The 24,382-nt window shown below is 41.5% G+C and overlaps 1 protein-coding gene across 7 annotated transcripts in view; it reads left to right on the top strand.

Moving 5' to 3' along the window:
* The first annotated feature begins 11,356 nt into the window (after positions 1–11,356).
* Positions 11,357–24,382, top strand: part of POC5 (POC5 centriolar protein) — a 30,495-nt gene continuing 17,469 nt past the window's right edge. For 2 of the 7 annotated variants that reach the window (XM_055536600.1, XM_055536593.1), the window contains exons 1-6: positions 11,407–11,556; positions 11,926–12,087; positions 15,788–15,883; positions 20,662–20,803; positions 23,225–23,308; positions 23,590–23,786. In XM_055536600.1, coding sequence (XP_055392575.1) covers positions 15,800–15,883; positions 20,662–20,803; positions 23,225–23,308; positions 23,590–23,786 — 507 coding nt within the window. In that variant the 5' untranslated portion in view covers positions 11,407–11,556; positions 11,926–12,087; positions 15,788–15,799. Of the gene's footprint in view, positions 11,557–11,867; positions 12,088–15,787; positions 15,884–20,661; positions 20,804–23,224; positions 23,309–23,589; positions 23,787–24,382 lie in introns of all 7 variants that reach the window. The other 5 variants (XM_055536596.1, XM_055536599.1, XM_055536594.1 and 2 more) reach the window with 5 other exon arrangements.

Below are 24,382 nucleotides of genomic sequence, written 5' to 3'. Positions count from 1 at the left end.
TAGCAGCATATGACAAAATACAATATGAGTTAAGCGTACGAAGTGCACAAAGAGGGAAGAGATCACAAGAAATAATACAAAACCAAAAATGGACTTCTTAAAGAAGTGGTGTTTGGCATAGGCATTGAAAGAAATTTGGGTGTTTATGGGCTGCGACAGGAAACTGAGGAGAAAGAGGAAAATACATACCCAAAGTAACAAAACGATAAATTAAAAGCCCTTTTTATGTATTCATTTTTTTAAAAAGACTCACTTAACTTTTATTTTGACATTCTATCATAGGCAAAGTATAGAAGACAAAATTTATAGTTTTCACAGACACTTGTGATTAGAGTTTTATTATTAGAAGAGTGAGTTATTTAAATAGAAATACTGAAAGATTTTGCTTTCCCTGAAAAGTAATTCTTAAATGATAGTATTGGATAACAATACTTCCATTAAGTTTTCTTCAAATCTATTTTACATCAAAAAAAAAAAGACAAAACCCTTCCCATACAAATGTTCCATAATTTTAAGACAAGGTTATTAAAAAAAATTGTTTAATTTAAATTATATACGTATCATATTTATAATATTACATATTCACTGACCATAAATGAATTAATAGTTATTTACTTTTAAAGCTTTTTAAGAAAACAGTGCTTAGGGGAATGACTTTCCTGGAGGTCCAGTGGTTAGGATTCAGTGTTTTCACTGGTGGGGTCCAGGTTCAATCTCTGGTCAGAGAGTTAAGATCCCACAAATCCAGCAGCTGTGGGGGGTTGTATTGGGTGGGGGTCGGGAGGCCTGGAAGATGTTTGAGTAGTCAATGTTACTTGACTTAGAAATTCAGCATAACCATTTCATTCCCTCATTTACTTACATGGTAAAATTAATATTTTTATACCTCACACATTTCTTTCCACAGCTTCAGCTGAATTTCAATTATTTGAATTATAAATTAGGCAGATCTATCATGATATTTAGCAATCTCGAATTTAAATTTTGATTTTATAGAACAGCATTTTCTTAACATTTTCCTTTTAGAATTCTGAGGTGTTTACAGAAATTTTGTAACTGTTCAGTGTCATAAAAATAAAAAGTGACTTGAATTTTTACTAGAATAGTCTCTAAAGACATGTTCACTAATCTTGAAAAAAATGATTGAATAAAGTTAAATAATAACTAAAGCAAAATGATTTTAAATATAAAATTCTATCAACCATAACTTTTAATGTTTTATTTTATTATGTTTTATTTATTATTTATTTGGCTGCACTGGGTCTTCATTGCTGTCGCCGGGCTTTCTCTAGTTGCAGCCCCAAGCAGGGGCAACTCTTTGTTTCCCTGCGTGGGCCTCTCATTGCAGACCACGGGCTCCAGACTCAGGGGCTTCAGCAGTTGCAGCACATGGGCTTCAGTAGTTGTGGTTCATGAGCTTAGTTATTCAGCAGCATGTAGATATCTTCCCAGACCAGAGATCAAACCTCTTTCCCCTGCTCTGGAAGGCAGATTCTTATCCACTGTACCATCAGGGAAATTCCTCAACTCATAACTTTTAAAATGAACTTTCCATTTTTATATTAGCAGAATTATATACATATATATATGTATACACACATATTTTAAGGTATATGATAGAGCATGCTTTATATAATATTAGGATTACGTATCTTACATATCTCAAGTGGATAAAAATGACACTTGAAGAATATTATAAAATCTCAGTTTTTAATATCATTTCTCTTCTAGGAAATAAACAATCTTTAATTGACCTGGTTTCATTCATTTGCTTTTTTTCTTGCTAATAAAAATTCTAAAATGCAAATAGCATTCTAAAAAAAAATTCTATACTTTAGAGATAAATATACAATACAAAATTGTTAAATGTAATAGTGGCTAATATTGCATCACATTTCCCCATATATAATCAAACTAAATTTTTAGTTCTTCTCCCATGGCTTAATTATGCAGAATTTTGTAACAACTAATAGCAAAATATACATTAAATGGTCCAGCAAATTGCTTGATACATAACAATTACTCAAGTACTTTTGGGGTTGAGTACTCCAAAATATAAGAATCTGCCCTTACTGTTTGAGTGGAAATTACATCTGTTATTAATGTAACATTTTACTATTTTGTAGTAAGAAGCTCATCTCAAACTTAAATTGTCTACCCAAGAGCTTCTATACATGGGTAGGACTGGAGGTGCTATGAGGTACACTATCAGTAGTATCAGAGTTAAAGCTTAGGTAGCAGCGATGTGTGCTCTAGCCAGGTGTGTGTACTGTCTCTTTTGGTCCATAGAACCCTCATAAGAACCTTTGAAAGTAAGTAATGCTATTGTCCCATTTAGTGGTTAAGACAACCAAGACACACAAAGGTTAAGTAACTTGTCCAAGGTCACACAGCTAGTAAGAGGAAGCTGCTACTGCTGCTACTAAGTCCCTTCAGTCGTGTCCGACTCTGTGCGACCCCATAGACGGCAGCCCACCAGGCTCCCCCGTCCCTGGGATTCTCCAGGCAAGAACGCTGGAGTGGGTTGCCATGGCCTTCTCCAATGCATGAAAGTGAAAAGGGAAAGGGAAGTTGCTCAGTCATGTTCAACTCTTCCCAACCCCGTGGACTGCAGCCTACCAGGCTCCTCCGCTCATGGGATTTTCCAGGCAAGAGGACTGGAGTGGGTTGCCAATGGAGCTGGGTTCAAACCCAGGCACCTTGTCCTGAAGTCTTTGAGCCAAATCACTATTCTAGAATAACAGGAGTGTTTCTAGAAAGGTCTTTGAAGATGTGCTAAGGGAGTCCAGGCACAGAAAGACTTGCCAAGGACAAAAGGCCAATGTGAAAAGGGAAGTGAATTTTGGAGTGTTGCCCCTGATGCATTCTGTGTGAGAGTTATACCACGGTTCTAGGAAATGAAGTCTCAAATAAAACAACTTTAGGGAGTTGAGAATCAATTTGGGTAATAGTAGCTGCTGTACAAGTAAACATCAAATTTTCAATAACTTATCACAGTAGTAATGTGTTTTTTAAAATGTGGTAAACTATACATAACATGCAGTTTGCCATTTTAAATGTTTTTGTGTGTACAGAAAATATTGGCCTGGCCAAAAAGTTTGTTTGGATTTTTCCATAACATCTCATGGAAAACTATTTTTCTTGCTTACAGCAGAGTCCGAGGCGGATGTCCTGTTTCCTTCCATCCAATAATGTGACATTCCCTGAGGTCTTAGAGCCAGCCCGAGGGAAAAGAAAGAAGAGAAAGGAGGCACGGCTACTTCTTAAATTCCTTGGCCTGAAAATGATGTACATCACGCTCTGTTCACATTGTGGGCAACCAGTTCCATAACTCCACTGAATACAAAGGTGGAGCAGGGAGTTCAGAAAAGTTTTAAATTTCTATGCAGAGACTTCTTGGCACTAATTCTACACAGCGGAATTCTGGGAGGCAGATAGCCATCTCTTCCAAAGTCTCCTTCACTGAATTCTCTCCTGTCACAGGGCAACATCAGGAAGCACTACCTGGGAACCCAGGTAAAAGGCATTGGGCAATAGATACAAAAGGATCCTTCCCACTTTATGGGGACTTCCCTGGTTGTCCAGTGGCTGAGACTCTGAGCTCCCAATGCATGGGGATTGGGTTTGATCCTTTGTCGGGAAACTAGATCCTACAGGCCTGCCGCAACTCAGAGTTCACATGCCGCAACTAAAAAAGATCCGAAAGGACTCGGTGAAGATGCAAAATCCTGAGTGCTGCAGCTAAGACTCGGTGCAGCCGAATAAGCTAATTAATAAATAATAAATATTAAGGCTCCTTTCCACTTTAGCAGAGAACCCATCGTCTTTATCACATGAAAGCCACCATCTTTTTCTGCATCAACAGGTGGGCCCCTAGCAACTCTGGCCACAACAGGGCCAGTGCATTCAGCAGAGACGTTGGCAGTTTTGACTGGCGCTGTTTTGCCCCTGCTGTAGCAGAACGGCCAAGCAGTGCCTCGGCAGGGGTCTGAGAGAGCAGAGCCACCGTGGGAACAGGTGGGTGTGGGGGGTGATGGCATGCTGGGCTGCAGCAGTGTCTCTGGTAAATGGGAGGTCTCAGCTGCAGGTCATTCGAGGACGGGGATGTGGAGGCGGGGGGAGAAATCCTGAGTGAGAAAGGAAGAAAATGGCAAAACCCTTCACAGGACCTGTCGGGAGGCTTTTTGTGACTCACAGAAGCCAGCTAAGAGGAAGGCTTTGTCATCAGGTTTGTGGGGACCAAACAAAAGAAATATTATTGAGATTTTGGCTTTACTCCAAGGCTGCTGTGGGCTGGAAACTACAGCTCTGAAAAACCATTTCTCTGAGAGAAAGGTCAACGTGTGAGTGATGAGACGTGGGAAGTATTTGAACTTATCAGGGAACCAAAGCTGTAGAACTAGTCTCCCCAGAAGCCAGTTCACAGCTTCTATTACGGCAGCTCTGAGGCAAGGGACAGAAGTCTGGCTAAAAGCTACTGGAGGGAAAAGAGGTGACATAAGCTGGCTTTCAGGATCACATATCTGTCACAGACAGGATGAATTAAGACCTGGTGCTACTTAGAAGAGGTGGCGAAAAGCTGCACTTCAGCAGAGCAGATTTGCTGGGGGTTGGATGTGCCACAGACAACTGAAAAGAGCAGAGGAAACTGGGGTGAAGAGAGAGTGAAACTTCCAAGATTCAGAACACCAGAGATCTCCTAGGTGAACAGCTATCAGAACTGGGGCTCCACAGTCTTTAGTCTGGAAAGGTATCTTTGGGACTTGGGAAGAAAATGAACTTCAACCTGCAGAAGATCAGATAAGAAGCTCGGAAGGTCCAGGGCAGAGCCAAAGAAATGTCTGACTGTGACAGGCTGGGAAGGCTGAAACTTGTATCCAGAGAGCATGCAGCTCACAGAGAGGGGCAGGACAGGCCTGACCCAGGGCAAAGTGTGGCTCCCAGACCCGCAGCCTCATGTCGTCACCTGCAAACGTGTTTGAAATGTGAATTCTTGCCTCCCTGCCCCCCGCCCCTTAGCCCACTTAATCAGAAAATCTGAGAGTTAAAGCCCAGCAAACTGTGTTTTAGGAAACCATCAAGTGATTTTGATGCAGGCTAAGAGAAGGCAATGGTACCACTCCAGTACTCTTGTCTGGAAAATCCCATGGACGGAGGAGGCTGGTAGGCTGCAGTCCATGGGGTTGCTGGGAGTTGGACACGACTGAGTGACTTCACTTTCACTTTTCACTTTCATGCATTGGAGAAGGAAGTGGCAACCCACTCCAGTGTTCTTGCCTGGAGAGTCCCAGGGATGGGGGAGCCTGGTGAGCTGCCGTCTATGGGATCAACTCACGAAGTATTTTGTATGAGACCAGCACTCAGAGATGCTCACAAGGGCTAAGAGCAGGGAAGCTCCCGGTATTATCTTAGAGCAGAAAACATACATCTGTTTCATGCTAATTTCACCATGTCTTCTCCTCTCCTGCCATCCCCCCATCAATTCCCCAGGCCTTCAATAACATTTTCCTGTAGCCTTCTTCAAAAAAAGTGCATCCTCACACCCACCATATCACCCTTTTTCTTTCTCATCAGCATTCAAGATAAGAACACAATAAAATTGTCATTGGGTATTATTTCTCCTCTTTATTACATCTACTAGTGTTGCAAAAATGTTGTTTTCTACTTTTTTTTTTTTTTTTTGGCTTCTGAACATTTCAGCCCTATTATGGAGTCAAAATGGAGCTGACCTTGAAGTTAAAAAACAGTTTCATTTTTTTGGTAGAAAAATGCATTTCAACTACAAAGAATAAATTTGCAGTTGAACTTTAGAACATGTACATAGATAGAGGTGGACTGATTGGCATGACCCATCACATACAAACTGGAACAACAACAAAAATCTATTCAAATGGTACTATCAAGGAGATGAAACAAAGTCTATGACAACAGTGTTCAAATCTGCTTCCAAGTGCTGGCTCTAGCTTCTCTCCCCTTCCCTTCATAAAAAAAAGGTGGGGGGTGGACAGGAAAGAAGGAAGGCAGGACAGAGGGACGGAAGGAGAGAGTCATAATCTAGAATTGCATAGATTTTCAGAAGATCTAAATAGACATATCTCCAAAGAAGACATACAGATAGCCAAGAGGAACATGAAAAGATGCTCAACATCACTGATTATTACAGAAATGCAAATCAAAACTGCGAGGTGTCACACCAGTCAAAATGGCCATTATCAAAAAGTCTACAGATAATAAATGCTGGAGAGGGCGTGGAGCAAAGGGAATCCTTCTACATTGTTGGTATGAATGTAAATTGGTGCAGTCACTATGGAAAATAATATTGAGGTTACTTAACTACCAAAATAGAACTACCATATAATCCAGCAATCCTACTCCTGGGTATAGGGGCACTATTTACAATAGCCAAGACGTGGAAACAGCCAAAGTGTCCATTGACAGATGAATGGATAAAAAAGGTGTGATAGATACAGATTAAAATGGAATATTACTTACCATAAAAAAGAATGAAATAATTCCATTTGTAGCAATGTGGATGAACCTAGAGATTATCACACTAAGTGAAGTAGTCAAACACAAATGCTATATACACCTACATATGGAATCTAAAAAATAGTATAAATGAACTTATTTACAAAACAGAAACAGACTCACAGACACAGAAAACAAACATGGTTACCAAAGGTGTTGGGGGGTGGAAATTAGGAATATGGGATTAACAGGTACACACGACTATATATAAAATAGGTAAACAGTAAGAAACTACTGTATAGCACAGGGAGCTACATTCAATATCTTATAATAACCTATGATGGAAAAGAATTTTAAATAAGAAAATATATGTATATCCTTATCATTTTGCTGTATACCTAAAACTAACACTGTATGTATACCTAAAACATAATACTGTGAATCACCAGAAGGTGAAAATGAAAGTCGCTCAGTTGTGTCTGACCCTTTGCGACCCCATGGACTACACAGTCCATGGAATTCTCCAGGCCAGAATACTGGCGGTGGGTAGTTGTTCCCTTCTCCAGGGGATCTTCCCAACCCAGGGATCGAACCCGGGTCTCCTGCATTATGCACTAATAAAAAAATTATGGATTGAAAAAAATAATTGCACAGATTCCTATCACTGAGCTAAATTACTCTCATCTGCAAACCTACCCTCAGAAGCCCTAATGACTCAAGAATACAGCATCTGTATAGTACTCAAAATACCAGTGGGACTCAGTAATACTGTGCTCTGAAAAACTAATTAATCTACCTCTCGCAGCTAATTCTAGATTGTTTTATCAGAAGAAAGAAATGCTAAGGATAAAGAAGTTTTATTTGACTAGAGGATGCTAACTGAGAGGTTCAAGGGCATGTCTTCATAATTAGGAAAAACAGAAGGCAGATAATGAGGGCTAAGAAACTTAAAAGGCCATTGAAAGGCAGGGAATGCTGTGTTGCAAAATGCAACTATGGATTCCAGGAAAGAAGATATTCTGAATAAGCTCTTATTGCACTACCAATGCCTGCCTTGCACAGTGCTGCCACAATGCTTCGTCGGCACCCATGATGCCCACCACCTCCCTTCATCTTCGCTGATTGAGTCTTTCTCCCTCTTCTCTCTCTCAGTTAAATGTGTTCAATAAATCCATCTTTTTGGCTTTCAGTGTGCACAGGCATTCTAAACAGATTGTGTAGTCCAACTACAGAACTTCTATGTGGGGACAAGCATTGTAAGCCAACTGCCCAAAAATAGTCTACCATGTTCTTTGCAAACCTTCCTGCTGAAACTCAGATTTCACCAAGTCACGGTGTTTTAGAGCATTGTTTCCAGAAGGCCAGTACTCATAGTTCATAAGGAATGGACCTCTCTGGAGACGCCACAGATGGCCTCTCTCATCTGTGGAAGTTAATTTGCTATGCCAGCCACTTATAACCTGAGGAAACAAAGCCCAGCCTGAGAGGCTGTGACAAAGGCAGGTTCATTTGAATGGAGGCGGAGATGATGAAAAAGAAGGGAGGGAAAGTCTGTGAGCCAGCAGTCTTGTTGAAAAAACATCCATTGGGCTAGCTGTGATACAGCAAGATCTCAGGGCACACCATGGCACTCTCACCCAGTATAACCCTAGCAAAGGTTCTAACCCTGAAACCTCTCCCATCTCCACCCCCTATTCCTTTTCCCTGGACTTCTCTTTATTTGCCTCTTTCTCCCTCTCTGTAGATTTGCAAGTCAAAGAAAGCAATTCTTTAAATACTCATCCTTCAGGTCTCAGCTAAAATGTACTTTATCACACAGGCATTTCCTGATTTCTCCTCACTTCAAACATAATTCATAATTATTTATGCATTTGTGAGGGAGGTTTGTTGTTGTTAACTTTGTTTTTTCCAGTTAGACTAAGTTCCATGACAGCAGAGTATGTCTATTTTGCTTACCATTATATTCCTAGTACCAACAGAATGCTTTGTACATGATGACTGTTAGATAAATATTTGTTGAATGAATAAGTATACAGGGTTCAAGCTGGCAATTCAATTTTTATGGATTTGTGGGAGTACTAGTCTCCTCTCTTTGGCTCCCCCTGTAGGAACCTTGGAAAAGAGTCTGTTCTAAATTAATAACATAGAGACAGGTTTGTTCTCTCTTTTAAATGTGGCTTCATGGAAGAGTGGTGATGGCTTACCCATCAATTTTCTATGAAAATCTGCCCCTCAAAGAGATAGAGAAGAGAAACATGGAGCCAAGTACAAGAAGGCACGGGCATAATGAATCAGAAACAATTACATTGTAAGGGGTCACCATATGGCAATTCAATTTAAAAACAGATTTTGAACCAGTTGTGAATTTTTATCTATCAATAGGAATTTGTCCTTATAATAAGTGTGGAAAAGATGGAGGGCGGGGAGCAAATATACCTTGTGCCAAAGAAACTGCTGGTGCTCTTCTTATTTCATTGCTTGCATAAATAGAAGTCTGGCTCTACTCACAGGTAAGTAGGTGAGATCCAGGTTATGCCACTTCTATCTACAGAAAAAGAAATGGATACCTCATCCTCTAGGTACCACAGGGAGCCTGAAAATTCACCAGGATCTCATTACTTGCTCTTCAGATTGGAACATTCCCTTTGCAATGTGGATACTAACGTACCTCTAGCAGTTATGCCAATACAAGCTGAAAGGCTCGTTTTTTTATGTTTGCGTGATAGGTATTTTAAATATAGTAAGTCATTTAATCCCCCTACAACCCTATATGTGGATAGCATTATCCAAGGTGACAGTAAGTAGGTGATACAACCAGGATGTACTTAACAATGACTCTAAGGGCAACACTCGCTTCGCCAGAAGGGCTTGCCTTGCAATCTGACACGTTTGAAGTCATTAATATAACCTAGTCTAGCAGTATCGTAAAGTGTGGTCCGCAGACCCCTGCAATCATAATCACTGTCCAGTTCAGTTCAGTTGCTCAGTCATGTCAGATTCTTTACAACCCCATGAATCGCAGCATGCCAGGCCTCCCTGTCCATCACCAACTCCCAGAGTTCACTCAGACTCATGTCCATTGAGTCAGTGATGCCATCCAACCATCTCATCCTCTGTCGGCCCCTTCTCCTCCTGCCCCCAGTCCCTCCCAGCATCAGAGTCTTTTCCAATGAGTCACCTCTTCCCATGAGGTGGCCAAAGTACTGGAGTTTCAGCTTTAGCATCATTCCTTCCAAAGAAATCCCAGGGCTGATCTCCTTCAAAATGGACTGGTTGGATCTCCTTGCAGTCCAAGGGACTCTCAAGAGTCTTCTCCAGCACCACAGTTCAAAAGCATCAATTCTTCGGCACTCAGCTTTCTTCACAGTCCAACTCTCACATAAATACATGACCACTGGAAAAACCATAGCCTTGACTAGACGGACCTTTGTTGGCAAAGTAATGTCTCTGCTTTTGAATATGCTATCTAGGTTGGTCATAACTTTCCTTCCAAGGAGTAAGCATCTTTTAATTTCATGGCTGCAGTCACCATCTGCAGTGATTTTGGAGCCCCCAAAAATAAAGTCTGACACTGTTTCCACTGTTTCCCCATCTATTTCCCATGAAGTGATGGGACCGGATGCCATGATCTTCGTTTTCTGAATGTTGAGCTTTTAAGCCAACTTTTTCACTCTCCACTTTCGCTTTCATCAAGAGGCTTTTTAGTTCCTCTTCACTTTCTGCCATAAGGGGTGGTATCATCTGCATATCTGAGGTTATTGATATTTCTCCCGGCAATCTTGATTCCAGCTTGTGCTTCTTCCAGCCCAGCATTTCTCATGATGTACTCTGCATATAAGTTAAATAAGCATAGTGACAATATACAGCCTTGACGAACTCCTCTTCCTATTTGGAACCAGTCTGTTGTTCCATGTCCAGTTCTAACTGTTGCTTCCTGACCTGCATACAGATTTCTCAAGAGGCAGGTCAGGTGGTCTGGTATTCCCATCTCTTTCAGAATTTTCCACAGTTTATTGTGATCCACACAGTCAAAGGCTTTGGCATAGTCAATAAAGCAGAAATAGATGTTTTTCTGGAACTCTCTTGCTTTTTCCATGATCCAGCGGATGTTGGCAATTTGATCTCTGGTTCCTCTGCCTTTTCTAAAACCAGCTTGAACATCAGGAAGTTCACGGTTCATGTATTGCTGAAGCCTGCCTGGCTTGGAGAATTTGGAGCATTACTTTACTAGCATGTGAGATGAGTACAATCGTGCGGTAGTTTGAGCATTCTTTGGCATTGCCTTTCTTTGGGATTGGAATGAAAACTGACCTTTTCCAGTCCTGTGGCCACTGCTGAGTTTTCCAAATTTGCTGGCATATTGAGTGCAGCACTTTCACAGCATTATCTTTCAGGATTTGAAAGAGCTCAACTGGAATTCCATCACCTCCACTAGCTTTGTTCCTAGTGATGCTTTCCAAGGCCCGCTTGAGTTCATATTCCAGGATGTCTGGCTCTAGGTGAATCACTGTTGGTCTTTGTTAAAAATTCAGTCTTGCCCAAGACTGAAGTAATCAGCAGGTGGCGGGGGTAGTGATTTGATTCTGTCGTGGTGCGCCGAAGGAAGGAGACAATTCATATGCCTGAGGACCACACGCATAGACTACGGGCATTTTCGAAAAGACAACAGTATTCCACTCTAGCTGACTTTAGTCCTGCTTGGCAGTCTAACCAAATCGGTTCTCAGGGTTGCCCGGTAACCCGCAGGCCAGAACCGCACTGATCTCGGGCTTCTGAACGCGGGGCGGAGCTACCTAAGACTCTGCCCTCTCCAAACCAGCCATACCCAGGCTGCTTCTCTCCGGAAGCAACTTCATTCCGGCTTCACCCTCCCCCGGTCCGGAGCCCCGCCCCCGACGCGTGGACCAATCAGACGGCAGGTTGCTGAAGCTCGCGGCCAATGCCCGGGGCCGTCTTTACTTCCTCTTTGCAGTTTGAAACTGTCAGGTTGCTGCTGGGTAAGCTGCTGGACTCGCTGTTGTTGCAGCGGCGACGAGGGGAGAAGACGCGGAGGGCGGAGTTGGGGTTTGCAGAGAGCCTCGGCGGTGGGTAAGCGGCGCCCCTGGCGGAGGCTCTGGAGTGGGATTTAAATAGCCTCGGCCGGGGTTGCAGCCCCTGGGGATCGGACACGACGGGGTTGGGGGCGTCTTCGGAAAGTAGGGCCCTTGAGCTGCTCTGCGGGACGGCAAGATCGAGAGGTTTCCCCTCCTCCGCGTCGGGGAAGAGAGGGCAGGAAGGAAAGTTGCCTGAAGTGTAATAACGGTATTGCAGCTGTAGGTTCGGGTCATTTAAGACGTATGGGGTAAAATGACCGTGTGTGACACTTCGTTGTTTTTAAGTAACAATTTGATGTGACACAGGGGTAAGAGAACTTGTAGCCCTGTGCTTGCTCGCAGCTGCCTTTTCTTCTGCCTGTAGTCCGTGGCGTGGGGAGGGGCTGGCGCACCCCCTTGCGTTCATTTAGGACTGGTCAAGGCCGCAGGAACGTCACTCAGCCGCCAGCTCGCACATTAATTCACTCTTCCAGTGCCTCTTGGGGATTAATTTGAATTCCTGGACCCCGCTTCCAGTAACAGCCAGGTAATTACCAAGATCTAATTTGACTTCTTTGGCCTTAGACAAATGCTCAGAACTTTTTATCTCGTGATTTCTGAGCTCTTGGGTTAGAGAATCCTGAAAATTTGATTGTCTGATGTGCATCTGCTTTCCATCAAAGCAAGTTTCATTTTCTCCTTTGTCTCAGAACTAGAAACAATAAGGAAATGCTACTGTTGTAGGGTTTTAGATAAATTGTCATACTTTGATGTCATCAAAGCAGGACAGATGGAAGATTTATAGCATATTTTCTAAAAGTACACTGTTTTGCGTCTGCAGGATATAAGAAACTCTTTTTGAGATGTGACCGTGTTTTTCAGCCTATTTGTGTACCCCCAATCCCCGCCCCCTTATTACCAGTACCCCCAATCCCAGCCCCCCTTATTACCAGTCTTCAAACACATCCTAAAAAAAGACATGAATGGAAATAGAAAGGACAGAGTTACCACAGTGGTGGATTTGAGTCCCTTAAAGCAGCCTTCCTTGCTGCAGATGCATGTGCTTATTTTATCCTCCCTAATTGGCTTAACTAAAGTCAGTCATGCTGAGATTTAGTTTACTTATCTTGTGTCTACACAGTAATGCTCATTGAATACAGTTAAAATTTCCTTTCCATAGTCTAGCCTCAATCTGTATTTCCATTCTAATACTGCACTTCTACCTGGATCTGCCCTTTCTCCTTCAGTTTCTTCATCTGGTAATTTTCAGCCTACTTGATTAAGACTTGTTCTACTTTCCACTGAAATTGTTCAGGCAAATGCCCCAACGATTTCTGATTACCAAACTCAAGGGATTCTGTCAGATTCTCATCTTCCTTTGGCATCTGTCTCTGACCATTTCCTCCTGGAAGTTTTTGTGATGCTGTTCTCAATGTTCTATTGTTCTGACTTCCTTTTCCATCATTTTTGGTTCCTCTTCACTTATCCTTTAAATATTAGCAGTTCTGATTTTAACTTTGCTCTTGTCACAGTGGTGGTGGTGTAATCGCTAAGTCATGTCCCACTCTTGCGACCCCATGGACTGTAGCCTGCCAGGCTCCTCTGTCCATGGAATTTTCCAGACAAGAATACTGGAGTGGGTTGCCATTTCCTTCTCCAGGCATCTTCCCGACCCAGAGATTGAACCAGTGTCTTCTGCATTTCAGGTGGATCTTTACCAAGTTAACCACAAGGGAAGCCCATCCCAGCTACAGTAGTGGTCCTTAACTTTACTAAGGCTTTAGTACCCTCTGGACACATATTGGAAGATGAGGAGCCTCTTCCTAGAAAAAGTGCTGCTGCTGCTGCTAAGTCACTTCAGTCGTGTCTGACTCGGTGCGACCCCATAGACGGCAGCCCACCAGGCCCTGTCGTCCCTGGGATTCTCCAGGCAAGAACACTGGAGTGGGTTGCCATTTCCTTCTCCAATGCATGAAAGTGAAAAGTGAAAGTGAAGTCGCTCAGTCGTGTCCGATTCTTCGTGACCCCATGGACTGCAGCCTACCAGGCTCCTCCATCCATGGGATTTTCCAGGCAAGAGTACTGGAGTGGGGTGCCATTGCCTTCTCCATCCTAGAAAAAATATGCATGTGCTAAAAATACTGCACATGGTTTGGGTCTAGAGACCTCAGAATAAGAACTCTCACTTCTTTTCCTAGGTGATCTTAATGTCTCCCTTTTATCAGCAGTTGCCATTATGCTGATTCCTCAAAATGAATTTCCAAACCTTTACCTCCAGTGCAGGGCTCCCACTTTGCTTAAGTCCAAGAAGCACCGTTCACCTTGTAGCCATTGTGAATGGCAGTACTTGGAGTTGTGCATCGAATAACTGGCATGGCCAGATACTGCGTACCTGCAGCCTCACTTCAGTGCCTTAGAGTCACCTCACCCCAATAAGTCTGATCATGAGACCATATTACCCTTCCACCAGCCTACTCATCTTCCTGTATTCCTTGGGGAGTATTCTTGTATGCCTTGGGGAGTATCACTACCATCCATCGTTGCCAGCCAGAAATCTGGGTCAGACCAGCAATTCTTCCCTTTAACTCCTTAACCGATTATTGATCACAGTCTCGAATTTCCACTGCCACGACGCAACTTAGAGTCATACCTCTGACCCCGTTTATCTCCTCGGATTACTGCCAGAAGGAACATATATGTCTTGGACTACTGCAGTTGGCTCTCAGTTGCTCTCTATTTAGTATTCCACCTCTCAAATCCATCCTGAAAGCTGCCGGAGTGATCTTTCTAAAAGACAAGCCTGATCATGTTATCACTTGTTTAATTAAGACTTTAATAACTTCTCATAGAAAAAAGACGAAACTTTTTAACATGATGTAATTGTGATCTTCCATGATCTGGCAGCTCCTCCCATTGCCTGTTTCATCCTTAGCCAAACCCTGATCTGTGCCCTTTGCTCCTGCCTCACAAAATACTTGCAGCTCCTGGCATATATGTCTACATCTCTTTGTCTTTGCTTATGCTGCACTGTTGCGGCACATATCCTTTAATCTTTTATCTGTCTTTCAGGTCTCAACACCCCAGTCGGCTGTTCCCATTTCTTCACACCCTCACCGTCCTACCCCATGAAAAAGGCTACTCCAACCTTTCTACTTTGTGCCTCTGTTGTTTTAGGATTTAACAGCACTTTTTTCAAAAGTAATTAAGTTTACAACATCCTTAAAATCATACTGCTGCTCAAAGCAGAGAAGGCAGAGTGGCACCCCACTCCAGTACTCTTGCCTGGAAAATCCCATGGACGGAGGAGCCTGGTAGGCTGCAGTCCATGGGGTCACGAAGAGTCAGACACGACTGAGTGACTTCACTTTCACTTTTCACTTTCATGCATTGGAGAAGGAAATGGCACCCCACTCCAGTGTTCTTAGCTGGAGAATCCCAGGGATGGAGGAGCCTGGTGGGCTGCCGTCTATGGGGTCGCACAGGGTTGGACACGACTGACGCGACAGCAGCAGCAGCAGTATATGCATGTCTAGGCCTTCTTGTAGATTGCAGAGTCCTTGAGGACAAGGACTTCTTCATCTTACCTTTCTCCCCAAGTCTTACATATAACTGGTATTCAGATCATTTTGAATAGTCACTATTTTCCTTTTAAGTAATTTATGTACTTGTCACTAAAAGTACTTATATTGTTACTTATTTTTTGGTTAAGATCTTAAACAGTGTTTCTTTGCATGATATTAGAATTTGTTGTTCTATATAATCTTGCTTTTCTTAAAAGGGTATTTCCAAAAGGTCAGTTCCCCAAGCAGAGAATTTACCCAAATCGTTCATTCTCTCTGGGTTCAGTGTCTCGTAGGAGAAGACACAGCATCCAGGCAGGCGCTCATGCATTGTTCAATAGCAGTCACACTCTATGATGCTCCACAGCCCCCGCTGTGGCTGTTTCTGAGGAGCTTCCATTTTCCTTTACTTTTTTAATGTATTTACCTCATCTCCTTGACCACATCATAAGCTCCCTACTTGGGAGCTGAGTATTTTTTTCTTACCCAGTGATTTTTGCCTGTGGGTGTTCAATATGTTGAATGATTTTAACATGTTGAATGATTATTGTTTCCAGGATAGGATGTTATTATACACAAAACACACACACACACACACACACACACACACACACACTCAGAAAGCATTTTATTTTAGTTTAAATGTTGCAAAAACATAAACTAAAGTTAGCTTTTACTGTTTTATAGAATTTATACAGAATGTCATCAGACGGGGAGATATGCTCACCTCCGGTTTTGCAAAAAGACTCCGACCGAGGCAGTTCTGTCTCCTCAGATCTTCAGGTAGGAAGACATGTCTAAATTTACTATATCTTTCTTATTTCAAATACATGACAATATGAGGAAAAACTAAGAATACATTTCTCCTTTTTTCATGCCATTTACATTTATAACTATAATATATTTATAATGTGTGTAAAATTATAATAATATCAAATGTTGGGAATTATTTTACACACTTGGAAAAATACCTTGCATTGTTTTAATTAACCTTTCAGAAAATAATCATGAACTCTTCTAGCATTCTCTGTACCAGAGCTCCACACAATACAATGAGAGGAGAAGCTGAAAATCTGAAGAAACACTTTTTTGGTTGAAATTTTCTCTTTGTAGCTCTCTCTCATGAGTGTTGCTTTCACTTTAATGCAAATCAGCCTGATGTGGAAACTGTCCAGAGTTCTGGGGCCCTAGGCTCCCCAGTGTTCCACTCTTGGTTCTGGCCCCTGTTGCCGCACCATCAAGCACCCGCTGGTGCCCAGGACCTGGGCAGTGACAGGTACACCGACTATGCAAGGTGTGGCTTTTATACGAAATGTTTTAAATTCCTGTTAATTCTAAACGTTTTACCATCAAAAATATGGATTAAGATTTCTAGAGTAGATTTTAAATGGGAGAATACTGACATGGTCTATCTTGGGTTTTCTCCCTCTTAAGAGGGGAAAAGCTGGATGGTATGTTTATGCCTAAGTAGAGTAAGTGGCGTTTGACACCATGGAAGATGACAGAAGCTTTAGGGAAATATTTTATGAAACAAATGTGTTCCTTTAATTGAAATTACAGGTTGAGGAATTGGGAAGCTATTGGAAAAGTATCCGTGAGTTTTTACTAGGGTAAAAGTGGTCTGGAATTGTGACATAGATGTTTCACCCTTACCTTCCCTTTGAATGGTATCTCCCCTATTTTGTGCTTTCTTTTTAGGCGGCAGTGCTTTACTGCATCCTTCGTCTTTTCTGTATTCCAACTTGTTCAAAAGAGAATGGTTTAACTTAGGCATACCAGTGATACTGTGATTTATAAATCACATATTTTAGAAGACCAAATTTAAAAAATATTTGGTCTTCATCACATTTCTGGCACAGAGCTTCTAAAAATATTGGAATTTCCTAACTAGTGAGGAAAGGAAGGTATCTTTTGTTACGTTGATGACATGACTTTTGGACTTCACCCAAGGATGAAGACGGGTTGCCAGGAGAAGGCCAACCACATGATTAGCTGGTTGAAACTTTCCTTCCCCGCGGTGAGGGAGGGGAGAGGGCCTGGAAGTTGAATCAGTAGCCAGTGGTCATTGATTTAATCAATTGTGCCTATTAATAAAGACACATAAAAACCCAAAAGGACTGGGTTTGGGGAACGTCCTGTTGGAGAACGCGTGGAGGTGCGAGGTAACTGGCCTGTCAGAAGAGGGCAAGGAAGCGCCACGCCCCTTCCCCTTACCTTGCCCTGTATATCCCTTCCCTCTGGCTGTTCCTGGAGTATAGCCTCTTATAATAAACTGGTGATCTAGTATTATGTTTCTCTGAGTTCTGTGAATCCTCTAGCAAATGAGTCAAACCCACCGAGGGGGTCTTTGGAACCTCTGGTCCATAGCTGGTCGGTCTGAAGCACAGATGATAATCTGGCCTTGGACTGGCATCTGAAGTGTGGGGTAGGGAGGGCAGTCATGGGACTAACCCTCAACCTGCGGAATCTGATGCCGGCTCTGCTGGAAAGTGTCAGAATTGAGACACCCAAGTGGTGTCGGAGAATTGCTTACAAATCACACTTTGTAATTGTTGGGTCCAGAACCCTTATAAGACCTTATAATGTGAACACCTTGTAAGATCTCATGTTGTCATTTTTGTCGAGAAACAAAGCTTTATGTCAAAAGAAATCTCTAGAGTAGAATTTTAAGAGATGGAGGGGGAAGAATCTTCTAGACATGCCAGAAATCATTTTGTGTTATTGGTTACCTGTGCTTAGAATGCTACCCTAACTGAGATTCTGTTTTTAGTAACCCTCAACTTAGGACTCTACTGGTCCTTGACAACAATTGAAAGCCTTCCCATATTCCATTACTGGAAACATTTAAAAATATAAATGCCAAAAATAATGTTTAAAATAACATAAAGTAACCATATACTTTGACATATATAGTAAATATTTAACACCAGACACTTAGTACAAAAGCCCCTCATAAATCAGTATTCCCCATAAGAGCATTTTCATTACTGTTTCCAACATGTGAATGCTTCATAAGACCGATGATGATAAATGCTGAAGGATGGGCAGCATCCGTAGTACTTATTGACTTATCATTTCCTCTAATCACAACTCTGAAGTGTCAGCCAGTTGCCCTGACCACACTTGGTTAGGCATGGGTTCAGGTCTATTATAGGGTCACATCAGTCCAGCGATTGAGAGGGGAGGCAGAATTACAATTTTTGGTCATTACTTTAGGGTTCTTTTTTACCTTAAGGCAGGTTATCTTTGGCAGTTAAGGAGAGATTATTAAGCTCAGCTCAGTGCTCTGTGATGACCTAGAGGTGTGGAACAGAGGGGTGGGTGGGAGGGAGGCTCCAGAGAGAGGGGATGTATGTATACCTGTGGCTGATCCACGTTTCTGTACAGCGGAAACTAACACAGCATTGTAAAGCAGTTGTACTCCAATCTTAGACACAGACTACAGAGCAGACTTAGGGACACGGGGTTGGGGCAGGGAAGGAAGGAGAGGGTGGTTATATGAAAGAGTAACATGGAAATATACGTTACCACATGTAAAGCAGATAGCCAAATGGGAGTTTGCTGTATGACTCAGGAGCTCAAACTGAGGCTCTGTAACAACCTCGAGAGGTGGGATGGGGAGGGAGGTGGGAAGGAGGTTTACGAGGGAGGGGACATGGGTATACCTGTGGCTCATTCCTGCTGATGTTTGGCAGAAACCAACACAATACTGTAAAGCAATTAACCTTCAATTAAAAATAGATAAATTCATAAAAATAAGTTATACTCCAATTTTTTTAAAAGGTACGAAAAAGAAATATGATATTATTTATTTTTATCCTAAACTAAAAAATAACCCATCTGGCCTGTGTCTGCATATATGAAATGTAAATAATTGTTTAAATGACTAATTTTTCCATTTTTTCCCTTAAAGGCAGTTAAAATATATACTTATATTGAACATTATTAATGTATACGTATTTACATCCCCTTTAACTCATACTGATTGTTGTGGGAACTTAGAATTATGTGTTTGGATCTTTCTCCCTTTTCTGAGGTCAAACTAGGGAAGCCACAAGTTAAAGTCATTGACTGTCCCATCCCCCCCATTCCTTGAGGCACAGTTTATTCTTGTGGTAATAAGCTAACTGAGCAGAGCTGATGTGGCTGTCTAGTTGTTACTGCCTCCAGAGGAAGTAGATTCTAAAAAGTTAATGATAGCAAAATACTTGGGTGTGTTTAGTTAAGTATTCTTACTCACAGAAACCCATAGGGAAACAATACGGGTTACTAATTTTCAAACACCCATACTGTATCATAATGTTCTTATTAAAGGTAGGGCTCTTTCTTTGATGTAGACAATCTCTGTTAATTCAATTCAGCATGTATTTACTATGACATTTCAAGGAGGTAATTTGGAGCATCACTTAACTCTTCATCCTGATGGTGAATCAAATAATAAGACACTTATGACTAATGATGATAATGGAATTTTCTGTATCTGAACTTTTTATGGAGAAAAATTAATATTAAATAATAGAGTAAGACACTTCACATGCTTTTAAACGTTCCCCCAATTCCTAATGCAAAGACGTTCTCTAGGTCCGTGCCATAAGACTCTTAGAGGGACTTCAGCTAGCTGCATGTGCAACTAAAAATCCTGTGTGCCACAACGAAGACCCAATGCAGCCAAAATAAAGAAATTAATTTAAAAAAAAGACTCTTAGAAGTCCTTAATAGGAATATATGTGGCCTCAGTGACCAGCCCCTTTTGAACAGAGACTAAGTTCCGGTACTGAGAGAATTTTTTTGACTTGGCTCAACAAATATCTGTCTGTCTATCAGGAAATGCCTTTTTGTTTTGGCCTTGAGGAATATTCCTGTAGTGCCTACTCTTGGTGACCTGCCATTTTTTAATCCTCTTTTCTCATGTGCCATGATGTTGCCAGCAGGTAGAACTGAACAGGTTGGCATTCGTGTTCTCTTTTTCACCTTATTATTCTTTCTCTACCAGTATTTCTCTTACACTCTTTCCATGCTTATATATGAAAAGAGACTCACGGTGGTTGTAGAATTGGGTGGGGCAGGAGGCGACAAGAGCCAAAACTACTTTTCATCCCTAGACCCTCCCACTGTAGAGTCTTTGGGAACAGCATCATGGAACTAAATTCCAAACAGGCATGACTGGGTCTTTTTCTCCCCTGCAAGCAGTTGCCAGTTGAGAGAAGGTTCTTCTGTGTTGTAGATGCTGATAGGCTTCAGGAAAATGCCCCAGGTAATCTTTGCGTCACTGCTTTAAATTGACATGCTGAAGGAATATGGGTACTAAAGCATTATCACCAGAAGAAATTGGGGTAGGTCTATTTGTTGAATTTCTTGCTTGTTTTTAAGAAATTTCACTTACTACAAGAGAGTAAGTAAATGATGAATGAAAAACATAAATCCCAAGTACACATTTCTTTTTATTGTTTGGGCATACTGTTTTGGAAACTGAAGTAGAGAACATCTTTGTGACCATTCCTTTACCAGAATGTCCATTGTGACAGGGGTGTAATGCATTATTTTTTGTTGGCTTTTCATAGGAAGAGTATGAAGAACTGCTTCGTTACGCTATAGTGACTCCAAATATTGAAGCAGGTGCTTCACAGCCGTCTCATTCAAAGGGAGAAGCAGTGCCAGATATTAAAATTCCTACTATAATTGATGATATTCTTCAAAATCCAGGTTATGTATATTTTTCAAGATGTCCCTTAATTTAAGATGTTACTGAGCTTTTTAATTCTCTTGATTTATGATAGTGAAAATACTTCTCTAGTGCTTCTTCTCAATCAACAGTGTATGTCTGTCATCTGGGCGAGAGTTTACATTTTAATATGTTTTTCTTGGCTCTTATATGACAGTTGAATTTTTATTTGAACTTCGTTTGACTATTTTATGAAAAATCATAAAATTAAAGCAAACACTGTTGCAGTTACATGTCTTAGTGTAGCGTGTTGCATCTCTTTCAATACAATGGTTTTATGCCGAGAAACACTGGAAGTGAAATGCCCAAGCCCCCAAACTGGAGATAGTCCATAGATAGCCCTCAGAACCCCTTAAGTTCATGACCACATGATCGGACTTTGTCAGCAGCATTTATCTGGGCCTGGAGGACTGTCTGGATTGTCACCACGAGGACGAACCCACTTGGGAACTGTGTTACTGACAGAACTGAGAACTAATACAAACCAGGATGTGTATTGATAGATGAGAAAGGTGGAGAAAGGAGGATGAAGCTCCTTTTACTATCTGTTCCTTATTCAATACAAGATTCCAAACAGCTCACTCAAAATGAGTGTTTTTCAAGGGGCACAGACTACCCTCCTGAATCAGCCCTGATAATGATCAGTTATTAGCAGTAGGTAAACCCCAAAGACCCTCCTCCGAGCGCACAGCACAGCCAGCTCAGCCACAGGCTCTCGGGGGCCACAGCCCTGCTGTCTGTCATTCCTCTCCCTCCGTAGTCGTGGAGTCTCATTGCTTTTCAGCCTATAGCACCAGATCAACGAACAGGACCAGAACCTCAAAACGTGTATTTCTTCTAACACTGAAACATACTGGCACTGAACAGTTTCTGCCCAAATTTTGTTGATCTTCAAGAGATATGACCCTTGGATTTATTCATTCTCTATGAGTGATCTTGACCATGTTTTAATTACGTGCATTTTCTACTGAGCAAATCCAAACCCAAATACTCTCCTACAGCAATCACTTGGGGCTTTCTAGGTGGCTCAGTGGCAAAAGAATTCGCCTGCCCATGCAGAAGACATGAGTTCAATCCCTGGGTCGGGAAATCCCCCGGAGGAGGGAATGACAACCCACTCCCATATTCTTGCTTGAAAAATCCCATGGACAGAGGACCCTTGCAGGCTGCAGTCCATGGGGTTGCAAAGAGTCGGACATAACTGAGTCCACATGCACACATGCAGGTAGTCTTTGGGACCTAAGAATGCTGGTCTTTTCTAGCATCTACAATATAGTCAAAGCTATGGTTTTTCCAGTAGTCATGATGGATGTAAGAGTTGGACTGTAAAGAAAGCTAAACGCCAGAGAATTGATGCTTTTTGCTGTGGTGTTGGAGAAGACTCTTGAGAGTCCCTTGGACTTCCAAGGAGACCAAACCAGTCAATCCTAAAAGAAATCAATCCTGAATATTCATTAGAAGGACTGATGCCAAAACTGAAGCTCCAGTACTTTGGCCACCTGATATGAAGAGCCGACTCATTAGAAAAGACCCTGATGCTGACAAAGATTGAAGACAGGAGGAAAGGGGATGACAAAGGATGAGATGGTTGGGTGGCATCACTGACTCAATGAACATGAGTTTGAGCAAGCTCTGGAAGATGGTGAAGGACAGGGAAGCCTGGCGTGCTGCAGTCCATGAGGTTGCAAAGAGTTGGACATGACTGAGCAACTGAAGAACAACAATGATAGTATTTGTATTTGCTCTGCCCTTTCCAAAAAGTATTTGAGATCAAAATGCATAAATTCAGTGAATTTAGACATTCTTATTCATACATAGACTTAGTTAGAGTGAACTTCGTAAATTTATCACCCCATTCTCTTTACTCTTGGTATTGCCAATGCTTGGTGTAAAGAAGGTTGTGTTGAAGCTGGCAAAGTATCTAAGCGTCTGACAAAGCCATCCTTGTGAGGTTCTTTTCCAGTTCCTTCTTGCCATGTATTGACTAAAGGTTTCTGAGGTAGAAGTGAAGAAGTCCCTATTTGGAGGGAACCAGTGTCATTTAGGTTTTAGTAGAGCTAGTGAAAAGCAGCAGACCCTAGAAATGTCCAGTGTTGTAGGACATGACGCTTACACTGTATCAGTGTGAACTGAATGCCACTAGTAAACTGAATTCTTTTTCATCCATATTTGTTGGGTGAATTAAACTTATTAATGATGCAATAAGACTTTTTTAAGTCTCACAGTTTTTCCTTCCTTCTTATTCTTTGTCTTAGTGTTCCTGTCCCTAGCCTACTGCATTTTCCTTGTTCTAAAATCTTACTTATGCACAGCTACCTTCTTCTATTAGGTATGTGTGATTAGGTATTTTATAGAAGACTGATCAGGTTTAATTAAAAGAAAAACCTCTTTCTTTTCATCAGGAAATAGCCCTGCAGTGAGAGAAACAAGGATGGAAGTTGGAAAAGGATGTGATTTAAATACTTCAAGCCATTCAAAGACAGATGGTATGACTTTTCCTTAGCTTGTTTTTGTTAATATACAACATTTTGTGCTTTGGTGAATATTATCCAGGTAGTGAGGGGAATAATTTCAGCATATTACTTACTGCAAGGATTTTTAAATGCTACTATGGATAATTTGTTAAGCAGTACTTTCAAAAATAATTATATAAGATGCTCAGTACACTTAAGACAGATTTAATGCATTATAATATGTGGTGTTTTTTCTTAAAACTGCTGGATTAGAACGCAGATTAGATTACTCCAACTTTCCTTTTCTTCACCAGCAGCAGCATCCCCAAGGAAGCCGCCTCACCCAGTCATGGATTTTTTCAGCTCAAATCTTTTAGTTGACTCTTCCTCACCAGGGTCTAACTCCAGTCCTGTCGATGCCCATGAAATAATTGTGACTGATTTTCTTATTTCTGATGAAAACCTTCAAAAGATGGAAAATGTGCTTGATCTCTGGAGTTCAGGTCTTAAGGTATTACAGTTGTTTAATATGTAATGTAGCAGTTTTGCTCGAGTCCACTGTTTATTCTTCATTTCTTTGATTAAAAAGTTCAAAACGAAACAAACTGTAGTTGCCAAAGGTCAGTCCAGTGTTGTAAATCTGTGCTTCTCAGTCGTTACTGTCCATATGAGTCACCTGGGGATTCTGATAAACTGCAACTTCTTAGTCAGTCCTGGTTCAAGATGGAGCACTGCCTAACAAGCTCCCAGGTGACGGTTCACAAGCCATACTTGGAATAACACAGTTTTAAATAGTTGCTGGAACAGCTCTGCATATTCCCCTGAACTTCTCCAATATTTTGAATGGCTCAGCCTATGTGTGACTGAGAGAGACACTTGTTGAATCTTTCCCACATCATACCTATGACTAGTAGAATTGTCTCATTTTATGTGAAGCATAAGACCCAATCTTAGCAACATATATTCATTTTATAGCCACTTACAGCAACCACAGGGTATAACTTATAAATTGATAAGAATTTATTTTTATTTTGGTGATGTTAGTGATCCCTAAGTACAACAAAGTATTCCAGAAATGGCAGTTTTTCTGCAGCTTAAAATATAGTG

This window comes from Bubalus kerabau, chromosome 10 (genome assembly GCF_029407905.1).
Source record: "Bubalus kerabau isolate K-KA32 ecotype Philippines breed swamp buffalo chromosome 10, PCC_UOA_SB_1v2, whole genome shotgun sequence".
NCBI classification, from domain to species: Eukaryota; Metazoa; Chordata; class Mammalia; order Artiodactyla; family Bovidae; genus Bubalus; species Bubalus kerabau.
This window is presented reverse-complemented; position numbering and strand designations above follow the sequence as displayed.